This window comes from Eupeodes corollae, chromosome 2 (genome assembly GCF_945859685.1).
Source record: "Eupeodes corollae chromosome 2, idEupCoro1.1, whole genome shotgun sequence".
Lineage (NCBI taxonomy): Eukaryota > Metazoa > Arthropoda > Insecta > Diptera > Syrphidae > Eupeodes > Eupeodes corollae.
Genome location: NC_079148.1, coordinates 66,048,398 through 66,058,699, shown reverse-complemented (window position 1 = coordinate 66,058,699; position 10,302 = coordinate 66,048,398). Strand labels below are relative to the sequence as shown.

The following is a 10,302-nucleotide window of genomic DNA, read 5'->3' as shown; positions in this document are numbered from 1 at the left end:
GCGGACCATTTCTACAAACTAAGGCAGATGGCTTTGCAAAAGGGTTGGGCTAAAATAACTTCACCTGCTCTACAGCTTGGATTCAACGATTACGAAAAAGTCATAACATAGTTAGTGCAAGGATAAGTGGTGAATGTGGTAGGGTTTCTGCAGGAGTTGTGGATGATTGGTTGCGAATAGTTTGGCCAAAGGTGCAAGAGCGTTATGCAGATGATCAAATATTCAACATTGACGAAAGAGGTTTGTTCTGCAAAATGACACCTAATAAAACATTGAAATTCAAGGGCGAAAATTGCGTTGGAGGTAAAATGTCAAAGGAACGAATAACAGTTTTAGTAGAAGCTAATATGACCGGAATTGTTAAACAAAAGTTGTTGGTTATTGGAAAATCCAAAAACCCGAGGTGCTTGAAAAATATCAAGAAACTTCCATCATTATATGAGTCCAATAAACAAGCCCGGATGACATCAGAGATATTCGAAAAAAATTTAAGGATTTTGGATAGACAGTTGGGAAAACGAAAGGAAAAAAATTGTCCCGCACATCCAAAGATTGATGGTCTTACTTCTTTCAAGCTTGTATTTTTGCCACCTAATACTTTATCTGAGTTACAACCAATGGATCAGGGTATAATCAGATCACTTAAAGAACACTACAGAAAGCTTCAAGTACTAAACATCATTCGTAACATCGAGAAACAAGATGGATCACATGTAATGGGTTTGTTGGATCCCATTCTACTGATTTCCTGATGTTGGGAGAGGGTGTCTTTGACAACTATCAAAAATTGTTTTAAGCTTGGTGGATTTATCCCCCAAGAACTTGATATTTCAGTCGAAACTGAGTTTGAAGAAGAGGCCAATTGGCCTTTAAGTCACTGGATTAAACATATTCAGTCATATGATAACGTTTTTGATTTATGTACTTTTGAAGATTTGGTTAATGTGGACAACAACATTGTGACCGCAGAGTTTTTAGCCGACGATCAAATTATTGATTCTGTTCAAAATGAAAATGTAGACAGTAATGAAAATGGAGAAGGTAAGAACAGTTTTTCGACTTATTTCTCTAAACTTTCAAAATTATTTGGCAACATTTTTACTTACAGAAACTGAAATTCAAATTCAAGTGAAAATTGAAGATGCACTTCAGACAGTCAGTACCTTGAAATCGTTTGTTTTGTTGACTGATACTTTTGACCGAAGTTATGAAGAATTTTTGACCAAAATGGAGATGAAAATAGAAGAAGAGTTAATAAAAAAATGTCGACAGCAAAAAATCACAGATTTATTTGTAAATAAATAAAAGTTTTGCTAAAATAAAAAAAGTTTGTATACATTAATTTAATAAAGAACAAAAATGGAAAATCGGTTATAACGAAACACCGGATATAACGAACGGATTCTCCAGTACCATCGAGTTCGTTATAACCGATTTTGACGTATTTGATAATGAAGCGGTATTTTTTAGTTCAAAAACTCCAAAATTGAATTTATTTATAATGGTGTATGGTAATTATCAGCTGTTATCCCTTATATGCATATGTGATATGTCAAATGAAGCTTCTTATACAGATCATAGCTAGGCAGAACAAGTTGCCCTTAACATATTAAGGACCCATATTTTTCATCAAACTTTGGACTTACTGAAAGTTCAATGCAACGAAATCCAATAGAAAGCAAAATCAACAAAAATGCTGAAAAACTGATAAAACTAAAGAAATAAATTTCTTTTCAAAAATTCTGATAAAATATTATTTTATTCATCGTAAATATTGACTTAAATCTGTAATTTTCGATAAGGACCCGAATTCTGTCAAATTTCAAATGTGGTGGTTAGTGAATATCCCTGCCTTAAAGTTTTTCCACAAGAACTGCCAGTTGCAAGGAATTGAAAAATACTTCTTGTCATGAAATAAGTCATTCGAATTAGGCGTAAGAACAATGGGTCCCCTCCATCCCTTTCTTTTTTACCCGCTCACATAAATATAGTTGAGAGTTGTAAGTCCCGGGTTATCTAGGAGCTTAACTGTTTGATTTCAAAATTTAAAAACACACTTACTTTATTTGATTTCAACATTTAAAAACAGACTTGCATAACCTTTACATATCTTTTATTATTTTTTATTTAAAAATGCAGGATTGGCAACATCGCTGCATCACACAGAAAATTCGTAGGAAACTCACCATGGCTTTGAACGATGACGGAAAGAGGAAAATTCAGTTATGAATTCATTTCGAATCGAGGTAATATGATTACCTTTATGCTCTTTCGTAAACAAGGGGATCGTATTCGTATAAAGATATATACCTACATATATACATACCTACCTATTGGATGAGTTTTCCATCTTTTCCTAACACTCATATATATTTGTATGTACAACGTACGTATATTTGTATAGTATCATTTTATGACCTCTCCAAAAAAAAGCGATCAACGTAATCGTTATGGCACCGCCTCACCAACTCCCACGATGATGATGGTTCTTTCGGACTACATATACCACCCATCCAGTTCAAACGGAAATAATTTCGTTCGACAATATTACTTTCATACAAACATAGGTATCTATGTATCTACAAGCTGAAGGTTTAGAAGTTGTTTAAATAGTAAATGTACACATAGATACATATATATCTATATATACCTATAAATACACTTGTTTTTGAGGGGAGTTTATTTTTGAGGAATTACATTTCAAAATTCATAAATCGAAGTGAAGATATATCTAAGAGGGTTAAGTTTGTTATCTGAAGTTTAAAAAAATTACAGAAAAAAGGACTTAGCTCTCATTTATACTCCTTATAGGAGTGATATCAAACGGATTAATTCGATGGTTAGATAATAATAATAAGTATTACTGTGTTCAGTTTAAATAAGAAGACACAGTTTTTAATGAAAAATTTATATGATAAGGCAAAAGTTTTCGGAGAGTTACTACTGGGAAAATTGCTAGAAATATACTTTCCGCCAAGGACCAAGAACTTTGAATTAAGAATGCGGTGGAAAAGGCACTTGAAGAAAAGAAAGGATTCTCGGCTTTATGCTTAGATTCTTAGATATTGGTCAAGGCTTTGACACGGTTTGGCAATTAGCACTTGAGTAAACTGCATAGCACCTTTCCATGTAGTACTTAGAAATGCTTAAATCATATGCTACGTATCGACACTTAAGAGTACGATACGACCAAAACTACACGGATCTAAAGAAAAAAGAATCTCGTATACAGGAAGGAAGTGTCCTAGGACCAACCTTGTATCTTTTATACTTACTTACTTCTCCGGCTCACAATCCATAGCCTAAGATACTGAAGGCTTCCGTCGTGAACGATTCCTCGCATGCACTCTTCAGTCACCGAGACCAAGCGCTCTAGCATCCGCAGTCACTTGGTCCTTGTACCGTAGGTTCGGTCTTCCTTGTCGTCTTGAACCTGGGGGCTGGGCTGAGAGACTTTCTTAGTTGGAGGGTTGTCGTCCATTCGCTCTTAGTAGCCGAGCCAATGTAGTCATCTTTTCTTGGCCTTCTGGACTACATCCACATCTTCGTACAGCTCATACAGTTCCCGGTTGTATCTTCTTCTTCATTCGTCATCGTCGTATACGGGACCAAAAGTCCGTCAAAAAATTTTTCTTTAGAAAGTGCCTAATATTAATTCCCTTTTTTACTTATCGTCCAGCACTCGGCGCCGCCGGCCGTGGAGTAGGACTGGTAAAATCAGAGTTTCGTATAGCAGACACTTTGTCTTTCGAGTGATTAATTTTGAACCCAGTTATTTGGCCACACCGAAGCAGCAGCGGTTCGTAGGGTAATTCTTTTTCGGATCTCCACTAAGGTGTCTTTCGTGGGATTGATGTTTGTTCCAAGGTAAGTGAACTCATTAACTACCTCGAAATTGCTGCTACCAACAGTGATGTTTTGTTCTAGGGGGTGGACAGATGTTGCTTTGTTTGTTGATAACATGTACTTTGTTTTGTCCTCATTCACTTCAAGACCAACTAGTTTCGCCTGTTCTTCAATCGCTGTGAAGGCCTCAAGCACAGCTCTCTTGGATCGACTGATTATGTCTATGTCAGCCTAGGAGCTGGGTGGATTTGATGAAGATACTGCCCTCCGTGCTCACACCTATCTTACGCACTATCTGCTCCAGGACTATGTTGAAGAAGTCACATGACAACGCATCTCCTTGTCTAAACCCTGCGCAAGTTTGGAATAACTCATATGAGCTGTTACCCATTTGCAAACTGCACTGCGTATTGTTTAGCGTCATGCGGCACAGCTGGATCAGTTTGTTCGGGATCCCGAATTCAGACATCGCCATCATAAGCTCTTGGCTGTGCAGCTTTAAAGTCGATAAAAAGATGGTAGGTTTCGACTTAAAACTCGTTGGTCTTTTCCAGGATCTGCCCCAGTGTGAATATTTGGTCAATCGTTGTTCTGCCTGGCCTAAAGCCACACTAGCTCGTGCCGATATTTGTGTTGCAGAAAGGTTTAAGACGCTCACACAGTACTTTGGATAGGATTTTGTATGCAACATTAAGAAGGGATATGCCACGGTAGTTTTTGCAGAACATCGAGTCACCTTTTTTGTAGATGGGGCCTATGGAGCTTATCGACCAGTCAGTGGGTATGCATTCTTCCTCCCACACATTGGTGATGACCTGGTGCATGCGGTTTATCAAAACACTTCCTTTATGTTTAAAGAGTTCCGCGGGTTTGCCATCCGACCCGGCGGAGTTGTTATTTTATAGCTTTTGGATGGCTCTTTCTACCTCTTCTCTGCTGGGGGCTGGGCCTGGGTCTTCATTGACTGGTCTTGCTTCCCTTTCGTTATTATCTTGCTCGACATTTTGCGTATTCAGGCTGAATAATTCAGCAGCTGTTGGAAGTGCTGCTTGAAAACATCTACAATTCCCTGTGGTTCGGTGACTAGGTCTCCTTCATTGTTTCGAAGAGCTTGTTTCCCGGTTCTGAAACCAGAAGCTCATTGCTTCGACCTTTTAAAGAAACGTCGGGTGTTGATCTTGGCCCGAGACTTCTCTAGGTTTTTGAGCTGAGAAACTGCGGATGCTCTTTTCTTTCTTCGCAGGGTCTTTTTCTCATTTCTCCTTTTACGTGCGGTACTCTTCCCTTGCTGCTATTGTTTTCCAGTGCAGCTGGCTGGTTACCTATGGTGGCCTCGACTACATTTTTTGTATTATTTCGCGATATTGGGAGCACGGTGGCGGAGAGTTGCTCACTCAGGTGCTCATTGTATTCTCCTATGTGCTAAGGCAACCAATGTTGAGCATCTTTCTTTGGGCCGCACATGTTTTTTTGTCGTTTGATATTTGAGCTCTAAACTTAGCCACTACCAGAAAGTGGTCCAGAGTCGATATTCGCTCCTCGGAAAGGGCGCACGTTCAGGATGTTGGATGCCTTGCGCTGATTTGCACATGGTCGATTTGGTTGGTGGCTCAACCATCCGTAGATCGCCAGGTTGCTGTAAAGATCTTCCGTCTTGGAAACCTAGTGCTACTTATCACCGGAAACCGTTATCTGTTGTTTCTTCGTGGGGCTGTGCTTTCCAACTAATCCGCCAAAGATGTCTTCTTTCCCGATTTTTGCATTGAAGTCTCCGAGTACGATTTTGACGTCGTACTCTGGACAGGCTCCGTAGGCTCTATCTAGAAGGTCGTAGAAATCCTCCTCAGCATCATCGGTAGGGGCGTGTGCACATATTATACCGATGTTCTGTAATGTGGCTTTGATGCGGATCACAGCCAGGCGATACCCGAGACTGTTATCTCTCTCAAAATTTTGAACTTTTTCAATGTGGAGGGGTTTTTAGCCCTAGCGCTAACCTCTAAATTTGTTGGGCCGTTGATAAGGTGCTTTTTTCCCGATTATGAACCCGCACTTACAAGATTCGGAAGTTATATTTAAGGATATAACCAGTATCCGGTGGTTACTACGAGAAGGTAAAGTAAATACTTGGTGTGTATAAAAACTTGCAGCATAAGCCCCCAGGTCCTACAACATCCCACCACCGATGCTGTCATGTCTATAAAAGCCTAAACAAAATTTCGTAGCACAAATGGCATATCAAACTAAATGAAACAAAATCGGAGCACATTCATTTTGCAAACAAAAACATAAAATAAAATTCCAATTTTTATAAACAGTACAGAAATACCGCAATACAATACTGATGATAAATAATTTTGAATGACTTAAAATGTAAAGCTTAAATGGAAAGAGCACATTGAAAGAGAGAAAACAGAGGAGCTTAATGTGAACAACACAACAACAACGCTGACCTATCTAGCCAGAACAAACTTATGTCATAAAACCCGTCTAGATATTATGGCATCCAAGTATACACAAAGGCATGTCCAGGCATTTAATCGGGGGAGGGGGGTTGTACACTTAACATATAGATGAGTTATTGAACACCGCTTAATGTTCTCTAAGGGAGGCTGACAGAATTAAAATAAAATAATTTGTATCTAAACCACTTTTGTGGCTTCAAAAGTATAGTGCTGGAATTCGACATCTGTCAAAGTAAGTTGTTGAACCAATTTTATTTGTGTTGAAATTCTGACATTTAAGAAAATGGATCGTTTAACCATCTGCAAAAATGGTGATTCTGCCACAGCCACATATCATGCTTTAAGTCAAGATTATGGTTTACATAATTGGCAAAATTGTGAAGACATTTTGAAGAGACTGGATTGGATACATATATTTAAAGGCTTGTGCATTATCGCTTCGCTCGTACCACAAAAATATTGCTGATGTAAATAAAAGTGTTGACGAAGACCCGAATGTGTGGATGCCTCGTCGTTCTCAAGAATTAGAATTATCTTACGGCATATCCATTTGGATCTACACTTCATCCATATCAAGTCCAGCTCACACAACAACTGAAGCCCGCTTGAACAACAGGCGGTGGGTGGCCATTTTTCGAGTAAAATTTTCTTCAGCGACGAAACAGATTTCTCACTCGGTGAAAGTATATTAATAAACAAGATTGTTGTATTTGGGGTTCTGAGAATCCTCAAGTAAATGAAAAGAGACCATTTCTTCCACAAAACGTCGTGGAAAACGACGACGGAACGGCTGTCACCGTCCATTCGAAATTTTATCGTCATATGATAACCAACTTTTTTTTCCTCGAATGAAGAATAAGACTTTGAGAATAGTTCAACAAGACGGTGCCACATGCCGAACAACTCGAGCGGCTTTGGCTTTTTTGCAAGAGACATTTCTTGGCCGCGTAATTTCTCATCGTGTCGATATCCAGCCTATTCCCAAAAAAGAGAATCTTCCTCACCGTCTAATTATCGACCGAGTGCACTTACGTCCAAGGTCATGGAAGCGCTGATTAATTATCAGCTCAAGAAATATCTCGAAGATCGAAAGCTTCTTAATGACCGACAATACGGCTTTCGTAGCAATAGGTCCACTGGTGATCTCATGGTTCATCTCACCGAACAGTGGAACAAATCTTGACATAGTTTTGGAGAAAGTATGATTATTGCACTAGATATTTCAAAAGCATTTGATAGGGTTTGGCATCAGGCTCTCTTTTCATTAATCCATCCTTCATTGGATTAAGATCATTTACGTCACTTGAACAACGTCGAAATGTTTCTTGTCTCACCCTCTTTTACCGTTATTTTAATGGTTTATGCTCTAGAGAAATAACCAGCTGCATTCCTCCGCTCAAACAGTTCAACCGTAATACTTGCGCTTCTAGGGATGCTCATCAATATACCCTCGATCCCAACTTCGGTCGTACTGTCAAGTACAGAGATTCGTTCTTGAGCCGTACTATGCGAATGTGGAATGCCTTGCCACACTCTGTCTTTCCCAGCTATAGCAATATTCAGGAATTCAAAACCAATGTGCACCGACATCTCCTTTCAACCCCTGTCTCCCTGTCCTAGTGCCCACACTGTGTCTGCATAATAAGGGTAGTATATCCCTTTGAGTGTGCGCTTATTATAAAAAAAATATATCAACTGCCTACCAAATTTAAACAGAATCTAATATGAAAAATGTTCTTCCTTTTTTCTGCTCAATTTCCGGCAGTGAATTACTATTATTATTAAAGATACATTCTGAAAAATTGTTGTTTTGCGTAAACCTTTTGAAAATATTTAAATTAAAAAGGAGTCAACAAAACAAAACGAAGATCTTATGAAAAAAATGTAAAGCATTGCTTAAATTTTAAGATTATTACAAAGATTTTAGATGTTTTCGATATTAAACCGCTTTTTTGTGAATATTGTTAAATTACTAACAAATCTTTAGATGAAATCTTTACTTGTATTATAACTGAATTCTTTAAGCTTTATGGATCATATGATCCGCCTGAGATCCTCAATTGGTTAAAATGTGATGAATTCTTGCAGCGCGATTGGAATGGGGCTGGAAGGTTAAAATTGTCTGCTCCTCTGTCTCCTTTATACTCATTGAGTTCATTAAATATTCTTCTTGTTTTAACTGTTATTAAATCTTGTGATAAGACCACTTGTCAAAAAACTTTGATTATATTAAAATCCAAATAAGAGTATGCTATGCATACCTATTTTTATCAACTCTTTCATTTCAATATTCAAAAACAGGGTGGGATGCAACCCACACTGATAACTTCTCATCCCGTCTGGTGATTTGTTATGCTTTAAAGTTTACCAAAAATATTTTGCATATAATGAAAAAGTTTGATTTCAAAATCATAGGTTCATTGGTTAACGAATTTTTTAGTCGAAAATCAATTTCTACCAATTTTAAAAGCAATTCTTGAAAGCTTTTATTTCTTATCTTTATAAACAAATACAAATTGAATGAACGAAATTGATTTGAAGTCAAATCGTCGATTTTTATAAAAAATGTATCGAATGTTAAAAACAATAATACAAAATTTATTTGAAGTCGATATCTCTTCTGGTTCTTGAGCTATGGACGACGAAAAAAATTTGCGAACGTACATACGTACACACACACGCTAAAAATCTTTTATTTCGACTCTAGGGACCTTAAAACGTGGAGAAATGTCCACATTTTCAATTCGACAAAACGGACCGATTACAAAAACTTCCAATGGGCAGTTAAAAATCTGTGTTGAACTGCGTTTAAGAATAAATTAAATTCAAAATTAGTGATGCTTTCAGATCGTAGAGAACCAGGGCTATGTGCGAGTAATGTCAGCGAACATCGTAATAAAAACCATTTGTCCATGAAAAGAATCACTCTTAGGTAACATTTCTATTCCATGCAAGAAGAAGTACCCGTGGCACAGAGATAGAACACACCAGAACTTGTGGCATGCAATTATATAAGGATTCTACTTATACACCAGGAAAATCGTCCTTTGATTGTCATTACTTCCCAAATAGCCTCATCTTTTTCTCAATACCAATAAACAAGCTCCTTTAACAATAGACATGTGTATATTTTAAAAACTACATTGTCAACCCGCAACCTGCCATCTGTGATGCCCTCTCCTTTAACCGTGTCGTCACATCCGCCCTCTTCTGTTAAATATTTGTTAGCAATCGTGTTCTCATAATTTTCATATTTAAAGGTTGAAATATTATAATCGGTCATATGCAGTCAACACCCTTCCGTCATCGCCCTTCCGAATTTGTTCTTTTCCTCCTCAATCATTTTTGAAAACAACAGCAACAAAAAAAAACATAGAGAAACGAGAGGACGATCCTCTTTTTCTCAGCAACCCTGCCCAGCATCAGCCTTCAGCAGTCAACATCAACAGCCATACGTAAACTTTATATAATTTTTCGAAACAGTTGCGAATATTCATCATCACACAGGGCGCGGGTCGTGCGTGACAGATGTGTTTCTCATTCGATTTTTAATATGGCCAATAACGATAATTGGTGCTTTTGAAAACATCACCATCATCATCATCACCGCTGCCGCCGCGGTCTAGTAAACATTCAGCCAAAAGCAATATCTTTTATTCTTTGTATTGCTGTTTGTTGCTCTTTCTCTCTTTCGTTTATTTTTCTTTTTGATCCCCCAACAAAGCCGACGAAGACGATATAAGGACCTTACCTGCCTATCGAAAAAAGTAAGGTTGTTTCTTCCTAGAAATCAAGCAGTTTCTAAAATGTCGTTTTGGCAATCTGTCAAAAATATAAATTAGATATGAGAACAGTCTTCTGTCTTAATTTTTTTAAGGTCTACCCCATTTACGATTTTATAAGATCGATTTTTTAAAAAAGAAGCTAAGGTGTACGGCAGGGCAGGTACAGGATGATTTTAACATAGCCAAAATTTGGAAGCTTACATAAC

General features: G+C 37.8%; 1 protein-coding gene across 1 annotated transcript; it reads left to right on the top strand.

Moving 5' to 3' along the window:
* Positions 1 to 254: 254 nt before the first annotated feature.
* On the top strand, positions 255 to 2,229 carry LOC129944973 (tigger transposable element-derived protein 4-like). The gene is made up of 4 exons (XM_056054633.1): positions 255 to 720; positions 934 to 1,041; positions 1,109 to 1,155; positions 2,140 to 2,229. Exons 1-4 carry the CDS (start codon positions 255 to 257, stop codon positions 2,227 to 2,229), a joined length of 711 nt encoding a protein of 236 aa, XP_055910608.1.
* Positions 2,230 to 10,302: the final 8,073 nt, after the last annotated feature.